The 26,629-nt window shown below is 44.4% G+C and overlaps 1 protein-coding gene and 2 pseudogenes across 1 annotated transcript in view; 2 read left to right on the top strand and 1 right to left on the bottom strand.

The window, feature by feature from the left end:
• LOC132867726 (histone H2AX-like) overlaps positions 1–26,629 on the bottom strand; it is a 1,044,434-nt pseudogene that overhangs the window by 509,460 nt on the left and 508,345 nt on the right.
• The window catches only part of LOC132867717 (uncharacterized), a 1,045,807-nt pseudogene that overhangs the window by 513,982 nt on the left and 505,196 nt on the right, over positions 1–26,629 (top strand).
• Positions 1–26,629, top strand: part of LOC132867700 (zinc finger protein 883-like) — a 201,960-nt gene that overhangs the window by 123,818 nt on the left and 51,513 nt on the right. The window contains exons 2-3 of the mRNA XM_060900708.1: positions 19,258–19,429; positions 23,840–24,111. Of these exons, the coding sequence (XP_060756691.1) occupies positions 19,270–19,429; positions 23,840–24,111 (432 nt within the window). The 5' untranslated portion in view covers positions 19,258–19,269. The remainder of the gene's footprint in view (positions 1–19,257; positions 19,430–23,839; positions 24,112–26,629) is intronic.

Raw genomic sequence — 26,629 nt, 5'->3', positions numbered from 1 at the left:
AAATAACCGCGACGCCTCCTCCTCTGCCAGTTAGACGAGGCTGGTGTATATAACTGTATCCAGGAGGACTCGCTTCATTTAATGCTATATATTCATTTGGCTTAATCCATGTTTCTGTTAAACACAGTACATTAAACTCCTGATCAGTAATGAGTTCATTAACCATTAGCGCTTTAGATGTAAGAGATCTAATATTTAATAGCCCCACCTTTAGATCAAAGGTGCTGGCAGCAGCTATACAGTCAGTCTGATCTAATTTTATATTGATTAGGTTACTGGAACAAACTCTCTGAAAATTTCTACCTTTTTGTTGAGCTCGGGGAACAGACACAGTCTCGATGTAGTGGGCCCTGAGTGACGACTCTGTGCAGCTAGCAGACAGTCGGTTTAGCCTGTTCGTCTGCTCCCTGGCCTTGGCTCTGGATTGTCAGAAATTAACTAGGCCTGTTCTGAGACTATGACCTATGCTGCAGGAAATGAGAGCAGCACCTTCCCGAGTGGGATGGATACCGTCCCGCCCTAACAGGCCAGCAGTGCCCTCAAAATTAGCCCAATTATCTATAAAGCCCACACTGTTTTCAGAGCACCACCTGGACAGCCAGCAGTTCAGCGACCATAACCTGCTGTAAGCTACATCGCCACGCCGCATTGGGATGGGGCCAGAGCATACTACAGCATCGGACATCACCTTCGCTAATTTAAACACCTCTACAAAGTTACTCTTAGTAACCTCAGACTGACGAAGGCGTATATCATTAGCTCCTGCATGGATAACTATCTTTGAGAACCTGTGCTTGCCTAGGACCCTAAGATTACCTGCTATGTCCGGCGCCCTGGCTCCCGGTATACACCTGACTAAAGCTGCTGGTGCCCCTAAAGGCTGAGCTAATTTCACGTGCCGTATGATAGAGTCCCCTATAACCAGAGCTCTTTCAGGTTTCTCAGTGGGTGCATCACTAAGGAGAGCAAACCTGTTCGACACGTGACGCGGAGAGGAGTGGTGCTCCCGTGGGCGAGCCTCAGCGGTAGCTTTGGCTCTACGCTTATGCCGCCGAGCCGTCACCCATTCGCCCCGCTGTAAGGGCTCTAATGCCGGAGTTGGGGGATTGCTAACTCCACCTAGGGCGTCCAGACTTTCCCTAACAGAAACTACACTGTTCTCACGCTCACTAACCTGCTCTAAAGCCTGGACACGCGCTTCTAGCACTGAAATCTTCTCTGTCAGAGAGCTAACTAATCTGCACTTATCACAAGTAAAGCTAATAGAGCTATCGCTAGTGACGGAGGAAGAATGACTAAACATCCTGCACTCAGCACACTGAACAGGCTGAAGGTGTGCCATGATGAAAAGATTCACGTACCCTAAATGAAGATCTGTTGATATTAAAGCAGATCAGATGGCCTCCGCTTGTGGACTTTACACAGGAGGAGAGAAAAAGAAAGCTCTAACTAGCTCATAACTAGTGATGGCAGTGGTAGAAGTCACCAGTGGTAGTGGCAGTGGTAGTAGTCACCAGTGGTAGTGGCAGTGGTAGTAGTCACCAGTGGTAGTGGTAGTAGTCACCAGTGGTAGTAGTCACCAGTGGTAGTGGTAGTAGTCACCAGTGGTCGTCATAGTAGTAGTAGCAGTAGTCAGCAGTGGTAGTAGTAGTAGTCGCGGTAGTCACCAGTGGTAGTGGTTGTAGTAGTAGTCACCAGTGGTAGTGGCAGTAGTAGTAGTAGTCATCAGTGGTAGTAGTAGTCAGTAGTGGTAGTAGTAGTAGTCACCAGTGGTAGTGGCACTGGTGGTAGTAGTAGTAGTCACTAGTGGTAGTAGTAGTCACCAGTGGTAGTAGTAGTATACATCAGTGTTAGTGGCAGTAGTAGTAGTCACCAGTGGTAGTGGTAGTAGTCACCAGTGGTAGTGGTAGTAGTCACCAGTGGTAGTGGTAGTAGTCACCAGTGGTAGTGGTAGTAGTCACCAGTGGTAGTCGTAGTAGTCACCAGTGGTAGTGGTAGTAGTCACCAGTGGTAGTGGTAGTAGTATTAGTCACCAGTGGTAGTGGTAGTCACCAGTGGTAGTAGTAGTCAGTAGTGGTAGTAGTAGTAGTCAACAGTGGTCGTGGCAGTGGTTGTAGTCACCAGTGGCAGTAGTAGTAGTCACCAGTGGTTGTAGTAGAAGTTGGCAGTGGTAGTAGTAGTATTCACCAGTGGCAGTGGTAGTAATAGTATTCACCAGTGGCAGTGGTAGTAGTAGTAGTCACCAGTGATAGTGGCAGTATTTGTAGTCATCAGTGGTAGTAGTAGTCGTCACCAGTGGCAGTAGTAGTAGTCACCAGTGTGGGTGGTAGTAGTACTAGTTACCAGTGGTAGCAGTAGTATTCACCAGTAGTAGTGGCAGTGGTGGTAGTAGTAGTCACCAGTGGCAGTAGTAGTAGTAGTCACCAGTGGTAGTAGTCACCAGTGGCAGTGGTAGTAGTAACTAGTGATGGCAGTGGTAGTAGTCACCAGTGGTAGTGGGAGTAGTCACCAGTGGTAGTGGTAGTAGTCACCAGTGGTCGTCATAGTAGTAGTAGCAGTAGTCACCAATGGTAGTAGTAGTAGTCGCAGTAGTCACCAGTGGTGGTGGTGGTAGTAGTAGTAGTCACCAGTGGTAGTAGTAGTAGTCACCAGTGGTAATGGTGGTATGTAACAGTTCACTAGGTGACTTCCCCCCCCCCCCCCGAAGGGAGAGGATGTCCGCCATGACCATCTGTGCCCCCGGCCTGTGGACCACCTTAAAATTGAAGGGTTGGAGTGCCAGATACCAACGGGTGATCCGTGCGTTTGGCATCCTTCATGCGGTGGAGCCACTGGAGAGGCGCGTGGTCCAAACAGAGGGTGAAAGAGCACCCCAGCAGGTAGTAGCGGAGGGCGAGGACCGCCCACTTGATTGTCAGACACTCTTTCTCGATAGTGCTGTAGCGCCCCTCATGCACTGACAGCTTCCTGCTAATATACAGGACGGGGCTGTCCTCCCCCTCCACCTCCTGGGACAAAACCGCCCCCAGCCCTCTGTCCGACGCATTGGTCTGCAACATAAAAGGGAGAGAAAAGTCAGGGGAGTGTAATAGTGGCCCCCCACACAGTGCAGCCTTTACCTCAGAGAAAGCCCGCTGGCATTGCTCCGTCCACTGGACCGGACCTGGTGCCCCCTTTTTAGTGAGATCAGTCAGCAGGCTGGTGACGTCCAAATAATTAGGTATAAACCTACGATAGTAGCCAGCCAGCCCCAGGAACTGTCTCACCCCCTTTTTGGTCTTGGGCCTCCGGCAGGCCGCAATTGCTGCTGTCTTGTTAATTTGGGGACGCACCTGCCCGTTGCCCAAGTGGAAGCCCAGATACCGTACTTCCACCCGCCCAATCGCACACTTCTTTGGGTTGGCTGTGAGACCCGCTCGCCTCAGCGACTTAAGGATGGCCCTCAGGTGTTGTAAGTGCCGCTGCCAGTCATTACTATAAATGATGATATCGTCGAGGTATGCGGCCGCATAGGTGGCGTGGGGGCGGAGGACCCTGTCCATCAGCTGCTGAAACATAGCAGGTGCCCCAAACAGCCCAAACAGAAGTGTGACGAATTGGTGCAAGCCGAACGGTGTGGAAAAGGCCGTTTTTTTCCCGGGTTAATGGAGTCAAGGGGATCTGCCAATAACCCTTTGTTAAATCCAGCATCGAGTAAAAACGTACCGTGCCTAGCCGATCGAGCAACTCATCAATACGAGGCATTGGGTACGCATCAAATTTAGACACCGCGTTGACTTTTCTATAGTCCACACAGAACCGGACCGACCCATCGGCCTTGGGTACCAAGACCACCGGGCTGCTCCAGTCACTGTGGGTCTCCTCGACGATGCCCATTTCGAGCATGGCCTCGAGTTCTTCCCGAACCACCTTTTTCCTTGTGCTCGGGTAACCTGTAAGGGCGGCTACGCACTACCACCCCCGGGGGCGTCTCAATGTGGTGCTCTATGAGGTTGGTGCGGCCGGGCAGGGGCGAGAACACGTCTGAAAACTCGGTCTGCAACTGGGCAACCTCCACGAGTTGGGTCGGGGAGAGGTGGTCTCCACAGGGGACCGGAGAGGTAGCGATGCCGATGTTCCCATTTGCACCTCCGGCCCCAGCTCCGCCTTCTCCGGAACCACCGACACCAATGCCACGGGGACCTCCTCGTTCCAGAGTTTGAGTAGGTTGAGGTGGTAAATCTGTAGCGCCCCGCCCCTATCCGTTCGCCTCACCTCATAGTCAACGTCCCCGACTCGCCGTGTGACCTCAAAGGGTCCTTGCCACTTGGCGACTAATTTGGAGCTTGATGTGCGCAACAGTACAAGTACTTTCTCTCCTGGTGTGAACTCCCTAAGGCGCGTACCCTTGTCGTACAGGCAGGCTTGTCGTTCTTGGGCCTGCCGCAAATTCTCCTGAGTTCGGTGCGTGAGCGTGTGGAGTTTTGCGTGCAGGTCAATAACATATTGGATTTTGTTTTTACTTGGTGACGGTCCCTCCTCCCAATTTTCCTGCAGCATGTCTAGGATGCCGCGCGGCTTATGCCCGTATAACAATTCGAACGGGGAGAACCCCGTGGAGGCTTGGGGGACCTCTCGCACTGCAAAGAGCAAGGGTTCGAGCCATCTATCCCAATTACGTGCGTCATCACTTACGAATTTTTTAATTATGTTCTTGAGGGTGCGGTTGAACCGTTCAACTAAACCGTCTGTTTGTGGGTGATGCACGTTGGTGCGGATCGGCTTAATACCCAATAACCCATACAGTTCATTCAGTGTACGTGACCTAAACGAGGTGCCTTGGTCAGTCAGAATCTCTTTCGGGATTCCAACTCGGGAGATAACGCGGAAGAGTGCCTCCGCAATACTGCGTGCTGAGATATTGCGAAGAGGCACTGCTTCCTGGTATCGCGTTGCATAGTCCACTAGAACTAATATAAAGCAGTACCCTCGTGTTGACCGATCTAATGGCCCGACGAGATCCATCCCAATTCTTTCGAACGGGGTCTCGATTAACGGTAGAGGGCGCAAAGGCGCTTTTGGAATGGCCACTGGATTTACTAACCGGCATTCCTGGCACGCCGTACACCACCTACGAACGTCGCCGCGAATCCCTGGCCAATAGAATCGGGCCATTATTTGGGCTAGTGTTTTATCCTACCCTAAGTGTCCAGCCATGGGATTAAAGTGAGCCGCCTGGAATACCAATTCCCGGCGGCTCTTCAGAATTAAAAGCTGCATGACTCGCTCTTTAGTTTGAGTGTCCTGTGTCACTCGGTATAACCTATCCTTCATTATCGCGAAGTAAGGGAAGGACGGGGTGGCATTCGGTGGGAGCGTTTGACCATCGATTACTCTCACTTGGTCAAACGCATGCCTCAGTCTCGTCTCGCGACTGTTCTAATGGGACATCTGCGAGGGATTCCCCAATAGAGAGAGGAGTAGCTGGCGGCTCCTCACTCTGACGCGGAGATGACGTAGACGGCTCTGTGACAGCTGCTCCCGCCAAAGCGACACCGGGACCTCCCCCTGTTAAATGGCAGGACCCACTCTTCACTAAATGTGTCATTAAATCCCGAAATCCCGGCCAATCAGTCCCCAAAATTAGAGAGTGGGTAAGGCGAGGATTAACCGCCGCCTTCACTATGGCTTTTTCCTCTCTGGAAAAAAATGTGGACCGACACCAAAGGCTAGCGGTGAACATCCCTGTGCACACACAACACCTTCGCCCCCTGTGCTCCCCCCAATGCCTCATTTTGAACCAGGCTTTGGCGAATTGAGGTCTGATTACAACCAGAATCCACCAACGCCTGATATGTAGCCCCTTGGATACTCACCGGTATGCGATATGCTCCGGCCCGATCGAGGGCGGCCTCTGGCGCGTTGGGGATCCAAACCACCGCGCCCACCTCCATTGCCGTGCACTGCTGTTGAAGATGGCCCGGCTCCCCGCAGCGCCAGCAAACCGGCCCGGGCTTTCCCTCTGCACCGGTGTTCTGGGGCTCACTCACCTGGGGGGGAGAGACAGACACAGAAGGGAGAAACAGGAGGGCACCGCGGGTGCGGCAGGCCGGCTGGGGTGGCGCCGGCCCCCGTCTCCGCGGTGGGGGAATGGGGCGAGGATGGGACACAGAAGGAGGGGGAGAGAGAGAGAAAAGAAGACGCCGTCTGCTGTCCTGCTGCCGGAACAGCCGCCAAATGATCCTCCGCCAGCTCGACTGCCTGATCCAGCGACGCCGGGCGGTGGCACTGGACCCACTCCGCGGTTCCTGCTGGTAGGCGAGTGATGAATTGTTCCAGCCACCTGGTCGATGATCCCCTCGGCGTCGCGGTTGTCGGCCCTCAACCACCGCCAGCAGGCGTCCCGGAGCTGCTGGCCAAACGCGAACAGCTGGCTGACTTCCTCCAAGCGCAAAGCGCGGAAGCGCTGGCGCTGTTGCTCTGGCGTGTGCCCCACGCGCTGGAAGACGGCCCGGCGGAGGTCCGCGTAGGCCAGCCGGCGGTCGGTGGGGAGCTGTAGCGCAGCCAGCTGCGCCTCTCCCGTTAGGAGGGGGAGAAGGCGCGCCGCGCGCTGCTCCATCGGCCACCCCGAGGCTTCTGCGACTTGTTCGAATAGCATGATGAAAGCCACGGGGTCGTCCTGCGGACCCATCTTGGTAATGGTGAGGGGAGACGGGCCCGCGGCCAGAGCGCTGGTGGACCCTGCCAACGCGAGGGGGTGCCGGAACGCTTCGTGGTCTTCCTGCTGGGCCAGCACCAGGGCTTCGAAGCGTCGCTCCTGTTCCTTCCAGAGGGTGACGAGCGCCTGGTGCTGGCTTTGCTGGGCCGTGACGAGGGCGTGGACCAGGTCGGCGAACGGGGAGGACTCCATGGGGCTGATCTGCTGGTGCTCCACTCTGATCCCGGGTTTCAGCACCACTGTAACAGTTCATTAGGCGTGGGTGGAGCACAGAGGATGGCAGGGCAGAGATCAGGTTTGTTAAAGGCTTTATTGCTACACTTTTCAGTGAACAATTATTTATTGGCTAGACACGCACACACCCAGCGTCTAGTCTGGAGATGAGCTCCTCTGCTCTCACTCTCCCTCCTTAAGTAGGGCGCGGTCACTGGGAAGACACACAAACACAGGTTAATTGCTGTCAGGTGTAGTGATTCTGCCACTTACCTTCCCTGACTCCGCCCTCCTGTCACAGACTGGCACTTGACCACGCCCCCGCTGCCACATGGTAGTAGTAGTAGGTACTAGTGGTAGTGGCAGTAGTAGTAGTCATCAGTGGTAGTGGTAGTAGTAGTAGTCATCAGTGGTAGTAGTAGTAGTCATCAGTGGTAGTAGTAGTCACCAGTGGTAGTGGCACTGGTAGTAGTAGTAGTCACCAGTGGTAGTAGTCATCAGTGGTAGTGGTAGTAGTCATCAGTGGCAGTGGTAATAGTAGTAGTTGGCAGTGGTAGTAGTAGTATTCACCAGTGGCAGTGGTAGTAGTCACTAGTGGTGGTGGTAGTAGTAGTAGTCACCAGTGGTAGTGCCAGTGGTAGTAGTCACTAGTGGTAGTAGTAGTCACCAGTGGTAGTGGCACTGGTAGTAGTTGTAGTCACCAGTGGCAGTTGTAGTAGTCATCAGTGGTAGTGGTAGTAGTCATCAGTGGTAGTAGTAGTCACCAGTGTTAGTGGTGGTAGTAGTAGTAGTTGGCAGTGGTGGTAGTAGTTGGCAGTTGTAGTAGTAGTATTCACCAGTGGCAGTAGTAGTAGTCACCAGTGGTAGTGGCAGTGGTAGTAGTAGTAGTCACCAGTGGTAGTGGCAGTGGTAGTAGTCACCAGTGGCAGTGGTAGTAGTCACCAGTGGTAGTAGTAGTAGTCACTAGTGGTGGTAGTAGTAGTAGTCGGTGGTGGTAGTAGTAGTAGTCACCAGTGGTAGAGGTACTAGTAGTAGTCACCAGTGGCAGTGGTAGTAGTCACCAGTGGTAGTAGTCATCAGTGGTAGTAGTCATCAGTGGTAGTAGTCACCAGTGGTGGTAGTAGTAGTAGTCACCAGTGGTGGTAGTAGTAGTACTCACCAGTGGTAGTAGTATTCACCAGTGGTAGTGGTAGTATTCACCAGTGGCAGTGGTAGTAGTCACCAGTGGCAGTAGTAGTAGTCACCAGTGGCAGTCACCAGTGGCAGTGGTAGTAGTCACCAGTGGCAGTAGTGGTAGTCACCAGTGGTAGTGGCAATGGTAGTAGTCACCAGTGGCAGTAGTAGTAGTCACCAGTGGTAGTGGCAGTGGTAGTAGTCACCAGTGGCAGTGGTAGTAGTCACCAGTGGTAGTGGTAGTAGTCACCAGTGGTAGTGGTAGTAGTCACCAGTGGTAGTAGTAGTAGTAGTCACCAGTGGTGGTAGTAGTCACCAGTGGTAGTAGTAGTAGTTACTAGTGGTGGTAGTAGTAGTAGTCAGCAGTGTTGGTGGTAGTAGTAGTAGTCACCAGTGGCAGTGGTAGTCGTAGTAGTCGCTAGTGGTAGTGGCAGTGGTAGTAGTCACCAGTGGTAGTAGTAGTAGTCACCAGTGGTAGTGGCAGTAGTAGTAGTCACCAGTGGTAGTGGCAGTAGTAGTAGTCACTAGTGGTAGTAGTAGTAGCCACCAGTGGTAGTGGCATTGGTAGTAGTAGTCACCGGTGGTGGTGGTAGTCGTAGTCACCAGTGGTATTGGCATTGGTAGTAGTAGTAGTCACCAGTGGTAGTTGTCACCTGTAGTAGTGGTAGTAGTCACCAGTGGCAGTGGTAGTAGTCACCAGTGGTAGTGGCATTGGTAGTAGTAGTCACCGGTGGTGGTGGTAGTCGTAGTCACCAGTGGTATTGGCATTGGTAGTAGTAGTAGTCACTAGTGGTAGTTGTCACCTGTGGTAGTGGCAGTAGTGGTAGTAGTCACCAGTGGTAGTAGTAGTCACCAGTGGTAGTAGTGGTTGCTGTTGCAGTTGATGTAGTAGTTGTTGTAAATCTAGTATGACTAATTACCTTGGGAATCAGTTTGTTCAGGTGAATGTACTCTCTTTCTGCCGAAGAATGACAAAATAGATGTATTTTTCTTATCCATGTTTTCTTGTCTCTTTCGAATGTTTGTACATAGACTGTAAGAAACCACCTAGCGAAAGACTTGGATCAGGTTTTACTCGCTTGGGACGCTACAAACGGGGCGGCATAAATACACGAACGGGTCCGACGTATATTCAATATGGCGGCGGTCAAAACAAATTCATCCGATGCTGAAATCTGTTGAATATCCAGATAATTATGTTGGAAGTTGCATATTTGTGCAAGATTTTCGATATTGAGACCATGAAATCAAGTAATACCAGTCCCCCCAGGATTTTGCGGGCCTTTTTTGTGATTGTTGCGAGCTAAAATGTCTGTTGCGGGGGTTTTCCAAAAAATTGCGATGAAAGTTGCAGTTTTTTTTAGGTTTTTGTTGCGATTACATTGCGGGAGGAAGTGAAAGTTGTGAGAAATTGTTGCGATTTTCTCTTTTTGTGATTAAAATTGAGTGATATGTTAAATATTAAGTTATTACTGAAAAACTATTGATTAAAAAAACAAAGACACTGAGAAATGGTCCTATAAACAACTTTGCCAATATAAAAGATTACCAGGACTACAAAAATGCAGAAAAATAGGCTTTGCTTATCCAAATGCACTTGTTGGTTCAAAAGTTAAAATGCATAGAACCTCACAGCACAACATGAAGTTACTTTAAAATATAATATAAATGCCTCAGCTTTCATGTAAGAAAAAAAAAACTATTAATACTAGTACTGTGTGCAGGCAGTCTCTCCTGAAGACTAAATTAAACAATAATTATAAACTAATAAAATTAATAAAAGCTTAAACTAATAAAAGCTCAGGCTTCATAGAAGAAAAAAAAACAATTTGAACAGAATCTCACAGTATGATGCTGAAGTTGCCTAAACAGTGGAAAATAAAATACCATTTTGGCAAAAATGTTGGTATCCATTAATTTCTTGTATTAAGTAAAAAAAAAATAATAATGTAAAGTGCACACAGTCCTTCACTGTAAACATAACACTTTCAGTAACAGAATTTAAGCCTATATAAACACTGACTTGCACATGTTGCTTCTCTTCAACGGAAACATGGAAGTAAGCAGTGTTGCCAGATACTGCTGATGTTTTCCAGCCCAAAATATGTTCAAAACCCGCCAAAATGCCCTTGAAACTGCCCAACTGGGCGGGAAACCGCCCAATCTGGCAACACTGGAAGTAAGGCGGAAGGTAGTTTGTCGACGTCACCTCAAGACGACGCCGATGATTGGTCAAATTTGCGGGAAAGTTGTGGTGATTGGATATAATTGCAACACCGCCCTGAATTCGTGGGGATTGGTTGACTTTGCGTTGAAGTTGCAAATCGCAACATCGCGAAATCCTGGAGGGTCTGTAATACGCCACGAAACGTTCCAAATAGGGTATAAAATGCTCGCGTCCATATTGGCCCCTGCCCCTCTCGACAATGCGTTCATTATTCGAAATAGTGCATCGAAATAGACGCGGGCGCGCCAACAATCTGAGTCTGTCACTGCATGAAAAGTGGGATTTCCATCCCTGTAAACACCTGCAAATCCTCGCAGTTAACAGCAGTTTAACGGCCTGCGGCGTCCGCGTTTGCAGGCTGGAAAATTGTCGGGAGTGTACCACTGACATAGGACTCGCGGGGTAGCCTATTTGCATATGAATCGCAGCGAAACCGCGCGTACTGTCCGAGAATTGCCTGGCTTGCCTCGAATTTCCTCACTCAGTATTGGATGAAAACACTACTTTTAAACCAAAGAAATCACTCGTGATTGGTTGGCAGATGCCACTAGGCCTAGGCTATTGGTCACCCTGGGTCATCATAACCACAACATATATATATATGTTGTGGTTATGATTAGCTATGATGCTGTATATTCATGTCATTGTTATCCTATCAATGACACATTTATTGAGGAAGGAAAATTTGCAAGGAACGTATCAAAAAAGAGCTTTACTTTCAAAATCAGAGTACAGTGGCGCTTGAAAGTTTGTGAACCCTTTAGAATTTTCTATATTTCTGCATAAATATGACCTAAAACATCATCAGATTTTCACACAAGTCCTAAAAGTAGATAAAGAGAACCCAGTTAAACAAATGAGACAAAAATATTATACTTGGTCATTTATTTATTGAGAAAAATGATCCAATATTACATATCTGTGAGTGGCAAAAGTATGTGAACCTCTAGGATTAGCAGTTAATTTGAAGGTGAAATTCGAGTCAGGTGTTTTCAATCAATGGGATGACAATCAGATGTGAGTGGGCATCCTTGTTTTATTTAAAGAACAGAGATCTATCAAAGTCTGATCTTCACAACACATGTTTGTGGAAGTGTATCATGGCACGAACAAAAGAGATTTCTGAGGACCTCAGAAAAAGCGTTGTTGATGCTCATCAGGCTGGAAAAGGTTACAAAACCATCTCTAAAGAGTTTGGACTCCACCAATCCACAATCAAACAGATTGTGTACAAATGGAGGAAATTCAAGACCATTGTTACCCTCCCCAGGAGTGGTTGACCAACAAAGATCACTCCAAGAGCAAGGCGTGTAATAGTTGGCAAGGTCACAAAGGACCGCACGGTAACTTCTAAGCAACTGAAGGCCTCTCTCACATTGGCTAATGTTAATGTTCATGAGTCCACCATCAGGAGGACACTGAACAACAATGGTGTGCATGGCAGGGTTGCAAGGAGAAATCCAGTGCTCTCCAAAAAGAACATTGCTGCTCATCTGGTTTGCTAAAGATCACATGGACAAGCCACAAGGCTATTGGAAAAATGTTTTGTGGATGGATGAGACCAAACTAGAACTTTTTGGTTTAAATGAGGAGTGTTATGTTTGGAGAAAGGAAAACACTGCATTCCAGCATAAGAACCTTATCCCATCTGTGAAACATGGTGGTGGGAGTATCATGGTTTGGACCTGTTTTGCTGCATCTGGGCCAGGGCAGCTTGCCATCATTGATGGAACAATGAATTCTGAAATATACCAGCAAATTCTAAAGGAAAATGTCAGGACATCTGTCCATGAACTGAATCTCAAGAAAAGGTGGGTCATGCCGCAAGACAATGGCCCTAAGCACACAAGTCATTCTACCAAAAATGGTTAAAGAAGAATAAAGGTAATGTTTTGGAATGGCCAAGTCAAAGTCCTGACCTTAATCCAATGGAAATGTTGTAGAAGGACCTGAAGCGAGCAGTTCATGTGAGGAAACCCACCAACATCCCAGAGTTGAAGCTGTTCTGTACGGAGGAACGGGCTAAATTTCCTCCAAGCCGGTGTGCAGGACTGATCAACAGTTACCAGAAATGTGTAGTTGCAATTATTGCTGTACAAGGGGGTCACACCAGATATTGAAAGCAAAGGTTCACATACTTTTGCCACTCACAGATATGTAATATTGGATCATTTTCCTCAATAAATAAATGACCAAGTATAATATTTTTGTCTCATTTGTTTAACTGGGTTCTCTGTATCTACTTTTAGGCTTTGTGTGAAAATCTGATGATGTTTTAGGTCATATTTATGCAGAAATATAGAAAATTCTAAAGGGTTCACAAACTTTCAAGCACCACTGTAAGTACAAGATGTTAAAAAATAAACAAAATGGCAGCATTCGGTCAAAGACAAACAGTAGTTGCCAATACATTCAGTGATAAATAGCCTAGTGCAAGAGAGATGTGCAGGATACGAACTAAACAAAAGCAAATAAGCGCCGTATTTTAGTCCTACAGCTCCGTGAAGTGCATGCTTGCGGTCTCTGAGCTGTGGGGAGCAGGCGGCATCGGACCGACATGCAGTCGTCTGTGGTGGGTTGCCCTGTACTTCAGATCTGCCTCAAGCCTTGATTGCAGCGTAGCACAGAGTTCGCTGAGCTCTGGGTTACGGGACGGCGGAGGCTTAACGATCCACCCAGACACCCCATCCACCACCCCATCTTCCTCATCCGACATCAGGTCTATGGTAGCACACTGCCATACATCCATCTCGTCCATAGCAAGGATACCTTGTCTTGCGTCAAACAGCTGTAAAAACGATCAATAAAGAGAATAAGTACTGAGCAATGCACTGCGTATGGACACAACACGTGAAAAACACTGAAAAAAAAGTCACATTGACCAAAACTGAAAAATCTTACCCTCTTTCTTCTGGAGCGACTACGAGCCGACTTCTTCTTTGCTTCCGCCTGCAACGAAAGATCAGGCTGCTGGTACCTGTAGCTCCTGCGTAAAGTTTCGTAATAAGTCTTGCAGGCAGCTAGAAAAACAAATGAGAGTATGATTAACAACGTAGCAGTAGGCTAAGCTTAATAAGGGAAAGGAAGAAGGGAAGTGTAGACAGCAGAGACAGGACAGTATAGGCTACCATAATATTTAGTGAAATAGTTGTTACTTACACACAATGTTGTCTTTGTCAGCATCATGAAGATTTGGATTTGTCGACAAAGCCCGCACTAAATAGCTTGTCACGGCTTCGTTATGAGGCGAAGTTAGTCTGTGAAAACAAGATGGCTACAGTTAGGATCAGGCTAGGATCTGCATCTATTAACGTATCTCATACAGAATGAAAGCATATTCTTTAAATCTTACCCTTGCGCCGGCTTGTATCGCCTAGTGTTTGTCTCCGAGTTGTGAAGACGGCGTACTGTTTCCTGTGAAAAGAACAAAACAACGTTTTTAAGTCACTTGTCCCTCATAGCTAGCTATTGGCTACTTTTAGCTTGGGCTAGCTGCTATGTTTACTTTTAGGCTATTTAGCTTAGCTAGCAGACACCGGACAAATTCTTACCGCAATCATGGGACTCTGCACCCGTCTTTTCTTCCTGGAGTTTGCATTTTCCCCAAAGTTACGTCCCTCCAAAGCAGTCAATCTGTCTTCCACGGTGTTGAATCTGTCGTCCATAGAGTTGAATCTGTCGGTTACAAACGTAGTCAGCTCTGCAATCTGACAAGACAACCCACTGAGAGCAGACAGCAGTTTTCTCTCGTCGGTCTGCGGACTTCCCGACACAGGTCCATCGCGTCCAGGCACAGGAGTCACAGGACTCGACGGAGAGTAGAACGAGAGGCGCCGTCCAGCCATTGAAGATTACCAAGCAGCAAAAATCCAAGAAACCAAGAGAAAGTTCCAGAGCACATGAAAACTACCTGGTAAGCTACACCTGTTTATACTGTATGAGCCACGCCCATGACCTCCTGGTCCAATCACATGCGAGGTTATTGTTATACATGCTTGCATGTTTGTGATATAAACCATTTTGGATATTTTTGAATATAGAAGTATGAAGTTCCTGCTTACTGACTGAATTAAACAATTCAATTATAAGTAACTTCAAGATTCCCCTGAAATAAACACAGAGGCCACAGATTAGGCTTCTTTTAACAGCAGTTTGAGGTGCATATGGTTTTTTTTAAACTATAGTTTCACAATCTTTTCATACTCAAATGGTCATGTTAACGATGGCCTATTCACAGTGTTCGAACTATGCCGATATTTTTGGGGGATCCCTTTTTTTCCCTTGGGGGGGGGGGGGGGGGGGGACCTCTACACACGCATCGCGTCTGAAGTCATAACTCATCAGGGGAAATTGTGTCCGCATTGGCATGTTCAAAAAACAACCTCGCGTCAACAATGATACCAATGGGAACATTACCAATGGGAAAATTCTGGGGACACAAACTAGTAGAAAGGAAGTGTGTTGGCACACTTCCTTTCTAGTAGTTTGTGTCCCCAACCTGGCAGCAGCAGTCATTGTCATATCGGTTTATTTTATCTTTGATGTAAACACAACACTTCGGATATGCAAATGCTTCCCGTTATGCACAATTGCTATGTCAATAAACATCATTTTGCCAATATTTTAGAGACCCCCCCCCCCCCCCCCAACATTTCCCAAATCATGTTTTCAAGGGATCTCGTGTCTGTTTCAGGGGATTTCGGATCCCCCGAGTACCCCCGTAGTTCGAACGGTGCCTATTCACTCTGCCATGGACATATTCATGCACTGACTGTGGTCATTTGACTGGTCTCATAGTAAAATGGCCATGCTAATGATGGCCTATTCACTCTGACATGGACATATTCATGCACTGAGTATGGTCGTTTGAGGTGTCGAATGTGGGCATTTGCATGCATTGTAATTTATTGCATGGATATGAATTTAAATGTGTGTTTTACATTTGCATAGGATGAGTATGTGACTGAAGAGGGGGAAAGCCTTGCTGAGGAGCAGAGTGAAGCCTGTCCAGACATACAAGATGGAGAGGGGCATGGAAGTGGTCAGTCCAGAAGTGAAAAACCAGAAGACTTGTTGATGAAACTTCTGGTCATGATGCTTTTGTCATGGCAATCAACCTTCAAGATTTCTGATAACGCCATCACATCGCTTCTTCTGTGCATCAAACAGTTTGTGTGGATACTTGGAAATGTTCTCTGTGTTAATTCCCTCACTGCCTTTTCCAGCAATATTCCAGCAATATACAGGTTTTGTGCTGTTGCTATTATTGATAGACATATTCCCTTGGCTGCTACTTTCACAGTACACTGTTGAAACACATTATTGTTGCATTCATGTCTTTTGTTATTTTTAGTACTAGTAAAAGTTTTTCATCTCACTGTGTACTATGTATGGCTGAAATGACAAACCTTCTTGACTTGACTTGTGTGTAGCAACTTAGTTTTAAAAAGCTTACAATTCTACAATTCTTATAATTAAGTTAATACCTTTTAGTAAAATGTTACCTGGGAACTCCCCCTGCTATCCTGATTTGCATTTGTATAGCCTTCCCTAGGCTTAGGGGAAGGGGGGTCATTGGGGGACAACTGCCAAAGCAAGTTACACATCCATTTCCGACAATTCACGGCAGTTTTCAGTGTTGCCTGCAAATTGCTGTAAATTGTCATAAACCTGAAATTCCACAGAAATCTACAGTCCCGTTTGCTCCCGTAAATCCCACTTTTCATGCAGTGTCTGAAACAAAACATATTCTTGATTGCAAATCTTTGCGTACTCTATATTACTCGTTATTTTTGCCATATCTGACTTACTGTGTTGAAGTCTGGGGAAACACCTACAAAACCACTCTGCAGCCAATATGTACAATACAGAAATGAGCAATAAGGACAGTAAACAAAACAGGATACAGAGATCACACAAACTCACTATTCATAAAATCACACATGTTGAAATTTATGGATCTGGTCAAATTCAGAACAGCACAAATAATGTACAAAGCGAGAAATAATCTATTGCCGAAAAATATACAAGGAATGTTTAGTGAGAGAGAGGGGGGATATAATCTAAGGGGAGACCTAAATTTAAAAAAAACAAAGGTTCGAACAAATATAAAAAGCATGTGTGTATCGAGCTGTGGGATGACTTTATGGAACAGACTGGAGACAGAAATAAAACAAAGTGCAAATATAAATCTGTTTAAAAAAAAGATACAAAAAATATTTTTAAGCAAGTATATGGAAGAGGAAGTATGTTAATGGAGGATGATGAGGGATAAATCTATAAATAGAATAGGGTTGATTGTTATGTTAGAACTAACTTAGTATATGGTATATATTTATTTACGGGGATAGGTATGTAGTATATATTTATTTTTGTAATTATATATTTATATAGATATTTATGTAGTGTATATATGGTATATAGTGTGTGTGTATATATGTATGTGTGTGTATATATATATATATATATATATATATATATATATATATATTTTTTTTTTTTTGTAGTTATATATTTATATAGATATTTATGAAGTGTATATATGGTATGTAGTATAATATTTTTGTAATTATATATTTATATAGATATTCATTAAGTGTATACATGGTATATATCTTTATAGGTGTATTAATGTAGTTAGGTAGGTGTATTAATGTAGTTAGGATTTCGGGGTAGTTAAAAAAGGGTGTGAAATTAAAAAAGTATTGTACTTCCCACTCCTTTTTCGAACAATGTGCGGTGTTTTGTAATGTCTTAGCTCTTTATTTTATTTTTTTTAATTTCTTGTTTTCTTTCTTTTGCATGTACAAATAGTTACATTTTTTATACATGTTCAAAAATAAATAAATTCATTCATTCATTCATTCATTCAACCTAACCTGCATGTCTTTGGACTGTGGGGGAAACCGGAGCACCCGGAGGAAACCCACGCGGACACGGGGAGAACATGCAAACTCCGCACAGAAAGGCCGTCGCCGGCCACGGGGCTCGAACCCGGACCTTCTTGCTGTGAGGCGACAGCGCTAACCATTACACCACCGTGCCACCCTATATTTAATATGACAACTTTAAATCATGCAATCTCTCGGAGTTGGTGCACTTGTGGGTCTGAAATGTTACTGAATAAGTAAATGTCTTACCACACTGTGAGCAGTGAATCGGCTTCTCTCCTGTGAGAATGTGCTGGTGTTTTTGGAGATTACTGTGAGAGGAACTCTGTCCACACTGTGGGTAGTGATGCGTGTTGGAGCCAGTATTAACCGTTTGTGTGTGTGCACCCTCTACAGGCCTGGAGGGTATTGTGTTCAGGGGGATGATAAATACCTGGCCAGGAAAGGACCAGGTGTGGCTGATTGGAGGCAACAGTTCCTTATGTCTGTCTCCTGCTGTTTACCCTCTTGTAGGGGTGTAATGATGCATGTATTCGTACCGGCCTGTTTCGGTTCAGGACTTTCAGGATGGTGCAGATGTGTACCAAATGCAATCTTTAACGTAATTTAACTGTAATGCATAACATGAATTCGATAAGTTTGAAGTTCTTCATATTAATTGTCCAGGTTTTTGTGTTATGCCTAGATAATCATTATAAATAACACTGCCGCCTCCTCTGCCAGTTAGGTGAGGCTGGTATATATAACTGTTTCCAGGAGGACTAGTTTCCTTTAATGCTACAGACTCATTTGGTTTAATCCATGTTTCTGTTAAACAGAGTACATTAAACTTCTGATCTGTAATAAGTTCATTAACAGTTAGTGCTTCAGACATGAGAGCTAATATTTAATAATTCTAATAGTTCTTCTTTAGATCAAAGGTGCTGGCAGCAGCTGTACAGTCAGTATGATTTAATTTTATATTGATTAGATTACTAGAACAAACTCTGAGTATTTAAACTTTTTTGTATAGCTTGGGGAACAGATACAGTCTTGATGTAGTGGCCCCTGAGTGACGACTCTGTGCAGGTAGCAGACAGTCGGTTTAGCCTGTTCGTCTGCTCCCTGGCCTTAGCTCTGGATTGTCACAGATTAACTAGGCCTTTTCTATGAGCGATGCTGCGAGAAATGAGACCAGCACCTTCCCAAGTGGGATGGATACTGTCCCACCCTAGAGCAATTCCAGCGTTATGGACGTGACACTTGAACTCAAAATGGCAACAAATGACCCAGTGCATGTTTTATTGTCCCCCAGTATTTAAACAGGTGTTGCATATTTTAAGGCTGTACCATACTGGAGAAGTGATAGAACAAGAACAATTCCCATAGTACATCTAGGGCATGCCAGAAAATGCCAATAAAAGATGCATTATGGATGTGACAGAAAAAGTATCACTTTTCTTGGGTGACTGTACATTTTTATCAAACTCTGTGAAATTGTAAACCTAATGTCGAAATGGAGATATCCATTTGATAGAGGGGTCCAAGGTGAATATTAAAAAATCTTCGTTTAAAATATTTTGTATTTCATGCAGAGTTTCGGAAGGAAAAGTCAGCGTTATGGATGTGATGAAATTCCGTTATGGATGTGACGCGTCTGAAATAGACATGGCATATGTTTAGAAAATCAGCAATTTAACCACCATAACCCTTTGAAAAACTCTCTAAATATCAGCTAAAACTATCAAAGTTCTTAAATAATATTTAGGATGGCTATTGTTTTGCTGTCTTGTGGATTTTAGCATACATTTCTGTGGCTTGTGGCAATAATATAGAATTGTACATGATCAAAGTTGATGTTAGCTTGGGTTTTACATTATAAGAAAGAAAGACTGACATAAGGCGAAGGGAACAATTCTTGTGACAAATTGGTTCAACTTATTCACATCTGTAAAATACAGGCCTAGGTGATATCTCTGGGAGTGGTTTTGATGTATTACATATTGCTTTATTTTTGCATGGTGAGGTTGACATTTACATGGAATTGCCCCCTAACAGATTTGTTGTTTGATCTTTAGCTGTGTGAGGACATGAAAACCAAGACATCCACGGCTGGAGGGACGTCAGAGGTCCGTGTGAAGAAAGAGGAGACACTGGAGCTGAAAATCTACAACCATAGAGATGACCTCGACAACCCACCTGAAGGTCTCTCTGTTAAAGTGGAAGATCCTGACAATAAAGACTACCTCTGTAAGACATCAGGCCACTCTGGTGCTGAGTAACACTCACTGTTTGTTTATTCTTTACCCTACATGCTATCTGGTGCACTAAAAGTGCAATACAGTACATTTGGGATGTAGCCTCAGTCTCGGATTATTTAATCAACACATTGTGACAAATTGATATTTTTATTGATACACTATAAACAATTCACATTTTAATATGATAGCAAGGATTTTATTTATTTACTTATTTAAAATACATTAGTCATTTACAAGTTGATGTTAACCTGAATAAAAAAGTGTGGAGTAACACATGATGGGTCATGCTGTTAGATAAAAATCTATGCCGGGAGATATAGAAATGGGTTCCGTCCGTCCGGTCACGTTTTCGTTTCCAGGCTATATCTTTTTAAAACTACTGAAAATCTTTATGAAACTTTGTATACATATCAAGTAACATGTGAGGTGGTCCCTTTTGCTATTTTGGATTTTTGAAAAAAAAGTATTTTTCAGATTTTTACATAAAAAAAATAGATTTTGACTTAGTTTCGAAGAGCAATGTTTGTTTCTGGAGCATGTATCCAAAACTATTCATGATGCAGATTTGAAACTTGGTATACATGTTAACAAGATGATGTAGATGTGCCTTTTCAGCTTAAGACATTTTAATTTTTCATGTTACCATGGAAGAAATTTTTAGATTTAGTCTCTCAAGTTAGTCTTGGGGTAGGTTTTGTTTCCGGAGCAGAACTTGAAAACTATGAGTGGTATGATCTTAAAAGTTGATATATGTGTTGATTTAAGTAATGTTTTATTAAGTATTAGATAGTGCCTTTTGATACTAAAAAATGTGAGAAATTTTAATTTTTAGCTCACCTGGATCAAAGGTCCGGTAGGCTTATGCCATGGGCTGCTGAGGTCAGTGTAAAGAGGCAGGATTTGTTTCCTGCAGCAGAACTTGAAAAATGTGATGCATAATATCTTGAAACTTGGTATGTAGTTGGTATATACAGTGGTGCTTGAAAGTTTGTGAACCCTTTAGAATTTTCTCTATTTCTGCATAAATATGACCTAAAACATCAGATTTTCACACAAGTCCAAAAAATAAAGAGAACCCAGTTAAACAAATGAGACAAAAATATTATACTTGGCCATTTATTTATTGAGGAAAATGATCCAATAATACATATCTGTGAGTGGCAAAAGTATGTGAACTTCTAGGATTAGCAGTTAATTTGAAGGTGAAATTAGAGTCAGGTGTTTTCAATCAATGGGATGACAATCAGGTGTGAGTGGGCACCCTGTTTTATTTAAAGAACAAGGATCTATCAAATTCTGATTTTCACAACACATGGAAGTGTATCACGGAACGAACAAAGGAGATTTCTGAGGTCCTCAGAAAAAGCGTTGTTGATGCTGGAAAAAGTTACAAAACCATCTCTAAAGAGTTTGGACTCCTCCAATCCACAGTCAGATAGATTATGTACAAATGGAGGATATTCAAGACCATTGTTACCCTCCCCAAGAGTGGTCGACCAACAAAGATCACTCCAAGAGCAAGGTGTGTAATAGTTGACGAGGTCACAAAGGACCCCAGGGTAACTTCTAAGCAACTGAAGGCCATTGGCTAATGTTAATGTTCATGAGTCCACCATCAGGAGAACACTGAACAACAATGGTGTGCATGGCAGGGTTGCAAGGAGAAAGCCACTGCTCTCCAAAAAGAACATTGCTGCTCATCTGCAGTTTGCTAAGGATCACATGGACAAGCCAGAAGGCTATTAGCAAAATGTTTTGTGGAAGGATGAGACTAAAATAGAACTTTTTGGTTTAAATCAGCATTATGTTTGGAGAAAGGAAAACACTGCATTCCAGCACAAGAACCTTATCCCATCTGTGAAACATGGTGGTGGTAGTATCATGGTTTGGGCTGTTTTGCTGCATCTGGGCCAGAATGGCTTGCCATCATTTGATGGAACAATGAATTCTGAATTATACCAGCGAATTATAAAGGAAAATGTCAGGACATCTGTCCATCAATTGAATCTCAAGAGACGGTGGGGCATGCAGCAAGACAACGACCCTAAGCACACAAGTCGTTCCACCAAAGAATGGTTAAATAAGAATAAAGTAAATGTTTTGGAATGGCCAAGTCAATGTCCTGACCTTAATCCAACCAAAATGTTGTGGAAGGACCTGAAGCGAGCAGTTTATGTGAGGAAACCCACCAACATCCCAGAGTTGAAGCTGTTCTGTACAGAGGAATTGGCTAAAATTCCTCCAAGCCAGTGTGCAGGACTGATCAACAGTTACCGGAAATGTTTAGTTGCAGTTATTGCTGCACAAGGGGGTCACACCAGATACTGAAAGCAAAGGTTCACATACTTTTGCCACTCACAGATATGTAATATTGGATCATTTTCCTCAATAAATAAATGACCAAGTATAATATTTTTGTCTCATTTGTTTACCTGGGTTCTCTTTATCCACTTTTAGGACTTGTGTGAAAATCTGATGATGTTTTAGGCCATATTTGTGCAGAAATATAGAAAATTCTAAACGGTTCATAAACTTTCAAGCACCACTGTCGGGTGGGGGATATAGATGACTCTCATCTTGTTTATTTTCATATGACAGCAAGGCCCAAAGTGTATTATTCCCCTCATACCACAGTGATTTGCTTACAATTACAATTTTTAATTTATGAATGAATGATACATTGCATGTTTTATTTGTTTCTGTTTACATAGAATGTCATTCTCTCCAGCTGAGAATATTCTAAGACAAAAAAAAATGTGGGATGTTGTGTGACTGAGAAACCAGAAAGCACAAACTCCTCTGTCCTGAAGACGCCTCCATCTTGGGAAACTTACTGACTGATACCTGGGTCCCCTTCCATAAATGCTAAATAAACGTGTCTTAACGTCTTCACATTAGAAGACTATAGGTTTTTTTTTTCCACCCATTTTCTCCCTGTTGTGGTCACCTGCTAGTATCCATCCACCAGCCAGGTCTCTCTAACCATGTGAGCGAAGGCTAACACATGCTTCCTCCAAGACATGTAAAGCCATCAACCTCCTCTTTTCCAAATGCAGCTCATGCTGCGTCACAGGATAGCAAAACACACCCGGAGGACAGTGCTATGTGCTCTCTTTCCCACATGCATGAGCTCACAGAAGACCCCAGTCGGCTGTGATTAATAGGGGACAGAGAGTATGCCCCTGGAATGGGATGCTCAATCAGCACAGATGGGTGTGATGGACAGGAGTCCAAATATCTGTATACAGGTTTAGGGGCATCACAGTGGTGCACCTCCAGGGTCCTGGATTCGATTCTAAGCTTGGGTTGCTGTCTGTATAAAGTTTTGCAAGTTCTCCCCCGTCAGTGTAGAAACCCTACACTTCCTTCCTCTGGGTCCACTCGTTTCTCATCTCATCTCATTATCTCTAGCCGCTTTATCCTGTTCTACAGGGTCACAGGCAAGCTGGAGCCTATCCCAGCTGACTACGGGCGAAAGGCGGGGTACACCACCCTGGACATGTCGCCAGGTCATCACAGGGCTGACACATAGACACAGACAACCATTCAAACTCACATTCACACCTACGGTCAATTTAGAGTCACCAGTTAACCTAACCTGCATGTCTTTGGACTGTGGGGGAAACGGGAGCACCCAGAGGAAACCCACGCGGACACGGGGAGAACATGCAAACTCCGCACAGAAAGGCCCTTGCCGGCCATGGGGCTCGAACTCAGACCTTCTTGCTGTGAGGCGACAGCGCTAACCACTACACCACCATGCCGCCCCCACTGGTTTCTCCTTCAGCAAATTGGTTATGCTTAAATTGCCACTAGGTGTGAATTTTTTTTCATTTTTTTTTTAAATTAAATATGAATTCTAGATGTATGGCATTGGAAAATGCCTAGGCCTAGAAATACCAGAATTGTCAGCAAGCTCAGAGATGTGCGTTGGACTATTTTATTTATTTACTTACTTACTGTGTGGACAGTTATTTTTGTTTGTACCTGCATGTGATTTTCATAACAGATTTGGGATATTCTGTTTCCCAAAAGATAAGCAAGTTCTTTGAAAACAACCATGACCCTGACCAGGCAGGTCCTAAGAATGCTGTAAATACATCACATAGTGCCACAGTCATGCTAATGAACATTGTTTTATTTTGCTCTGCAAGCTTCTGACCACTTGTTTATGCCCACAAGGAAGTAAAAACAATTCGTACTTGTGTACCTTGTGTGTACTCCTGTGAGATCTCAGTCCTGACGGACATCTCTAGTCTCAACCAGATGCTCAGTGACCCTTACTGGCAAGCTTTCTTTGGATAATTTTTATACAGGACTAATGTACTGTGTGTGTGGTCTTAGATACATACACACATTTGGGCCTCATTTCTTCCTGTTGTGTTTTCTCTACTCCCAGACTGCGAATTTTGCAAATCCTTCTTCCTCAACAAATGTGAGGTTCATGGACCACCCCTCTTCATCCCAGATACATCTGTTCCCATGGGAGTCCCTGACCGAGCCAGACAAACACTTCCTCCTGGGCTAGAAATCCAGAAGTCCAGTATTCCTGATGCAGGCCTGGGAGTGTTTAATAAGGGGGAGACTGTTCCAGTAGGTGCACACTTCGGCCCCTGCCAGGGAGAGCTGGTAAACAGAGAGGAAGCCAAGAACAGTGGAGACTCCTCGGTTGTGAGTTTGTCATAAATTTATTATGAAGATAGTATATTTTTAAGAAACAAAATGTGATGACTAGATGAAAGTAGCTCCAATTAATATCAATTTCTTATTGTCACTGATATGTGGACGAGTGGTGTAAATCACAAGTTTGATCACAATGTGATCCTACATCGATTCTTTTAGCCAGTGTGGTGGAAATTCACCTGTTAATAATAGAAATACGAGTAACACCTGAATAATGCTCAAGCAAATGTATTTATTTATTGTATAATTTAATGAAAGTCCCATAAAATCACAAGCCCAGGTAGTCACTAACATAGGTCCTCCCATATCTACTTCTAGGCATGTTCAGCTTCCTGTCTTACACAAGATATTAGTCATAATCATAGCTTCCATTAACATTTTGTAATAGTCTGTTTTCCCAACTGCAGCTGAGAAAAACTGTCCCAAGTTTTCCTTGACTCTGCCGCATCCACGACAACCCGGTAGCAGCTTCTCACACGCGCGCAAAAACAAAGAACTTATTCATTCACACGTGCAGCTTGTTTCTTTTCTAAATGTCAAGGCTAAACAGAGAAGCATGACACTACAGGATTTGAACATATATTGTTAGCTATAATTAATGCTAAAGTTAATATAAAACTTCTTACCACACCAGTGATCTGATGATTTTCGATGCCACACAATTTGCCACTATGAGAGTTGGTTTGATGCTGGGGTATGCAATTGGTATGACTTTTTAGGCAATCGGTTTCATTTCCATGAATTCACAAGTGCAAACAAAAGTCAAAAAGTTCTAAGACAGACGTTATAATTTCAAAAGGAATTCAAAAAAAAGGACTACAAAGAAGGAATTCTCCAATGAAAACATCGCTTGCAGAAGTGTTTAGACTTAAATGGAGGATATGTAGAGAAATAGCTTTGTTATTTTCATAAATAAAGATTTTTTTCATTTGTCTTAGAATTTTTGACTTGCACTCGTATAATTTCAACATCGGTTTGGTGAGAGTTGATTTGGATATGTACAGTGGTCCTTGAAAGTTTGTGAACCCTTTAGAATTTTCTATATTTCTCCATAATTATGACCTAAAACATCAGATTTTCACACACATCCAAAAAGTAGATAAAGAGAACCCAGTTAAACAAATGAGACAAAAATATTATACTTGGTCATTTATTTATTGAGGAAAATGATCCAATATTACATATCTGTGAGCGTGGGTTTCCTCCGGGTGCTCCGGTTTCCCCCACAGTCCAAAGGCATGCAGGTTTGGTTAATTGGCGACTCTAAATTGACCGTAAGTGTGAATGTGAGTGTGAATGGTTCTGTGTCTGTTACCCCTTTTCCACCAAATCAGTTCCAGGGCTGGTTCGGGGCCAGTGCTGGTTCACAACTCGTTCAACTTGCGAGCCAGCTGAGAACCAGTTTGCTTTTCCATAGCTCGCGGTGCTAAGGGAAGCCACGTCATTACGTCGCTGTATACGTCAGTTACGTCGCTACGTTTGCATAAACCTTGGCGCGAATATCGAAGCAAAAACAACACGGAAGAAGCAGCAGCAGCAGCAACAACAACAATAATAATAATAATGGATGACTTCGCGTTTGTACAGCTGCTGCTTCTCGTCGCTTGAAAATGGCGATCTTTCGTGGTCTTGTTATTGTTGTTGGTCTTAACAACTCTGCCCCCCGCTGACGTGAGCGGTTCTTTCCTCTGGCCCAGCAGAGAGTTGGTGCTAGCCTGGAACCGGTTTTTCTGGCCCAGAGCCAGTTCTTTGTCAGTGGAAACAGAAAACCCGGTTCCAAACTAAGCACTGGCCCCGAACCAGCCCTGGAACTGCTTTGGTGGAAAAGGGGCATGTGTCAGCCCTGTGATGATCTGGCGACTTGTCCAGGGTGTACCCTGCCTTTCGCCCATAGTCAGCTAGGATAGGCTCCAGCTTGCCTGCGACCCTGTAGAACAGGATAAAGCAGCTAGAGATAATGAGATGAGACATATCTGTGAGTAGGAAAAGTGTGTGAATCTCTAGGATTAGCAGTTCATTTGAAGGTGAAATTAGAGTCAGGTGTTTACAATCAATGGGATGACAATCAGGTGTGAGTGGGCACCCTGTTTTATTTAAAGAACAGGGATCTATCAAAGTCTGATCTTCACAACACGTTTGTGGAAGTGTATCATGGCACGAACAAAGGAGATTTCTGAGGACCTCAGAAAAAGCACTGTTGATGCTCATCAGGCTGGAAAAGTTTACAAAACCATCTCCTAAAGAGTTTGGACTCCACCAATCCACAGTGAGACAGATTATGTACACAGGGATTAAAGTATTCCGGCCCCCTGCTGGATTTCCGGCATGCAGCGCTTGACTGCGGGCAATATATATATATATATATATATATATATATATATATATATATTATTAGGAGGAAAAAAACATTCGATAACCCCATGGCTTTCGAGTGTGTTCATTCTCTGCCAATGATGGGAAAGAAGCGCAACTCTCCGGTTCTGAAACTAACAGTATTAGCCAATCA

This window comes from Neoarius graeffei, chromosome 19 (genome assembly GCF_027579695.1).
Source record: "Neoarius graeffei isolate fNeoGra1 chromosome 19, fNeoGra1.pri, whole genome shotgun sequence".
In the NCBI taxonomy this organism is placed as follows: Eukaryota; Metazoa; Chordata; class Actinopteri; order Siluriformes; family Ariidae; genus Neoarius; species Neoarius graeffei.
This window is presented reverse-complemented; position numbering and strand designations above follow the sequence as displayed.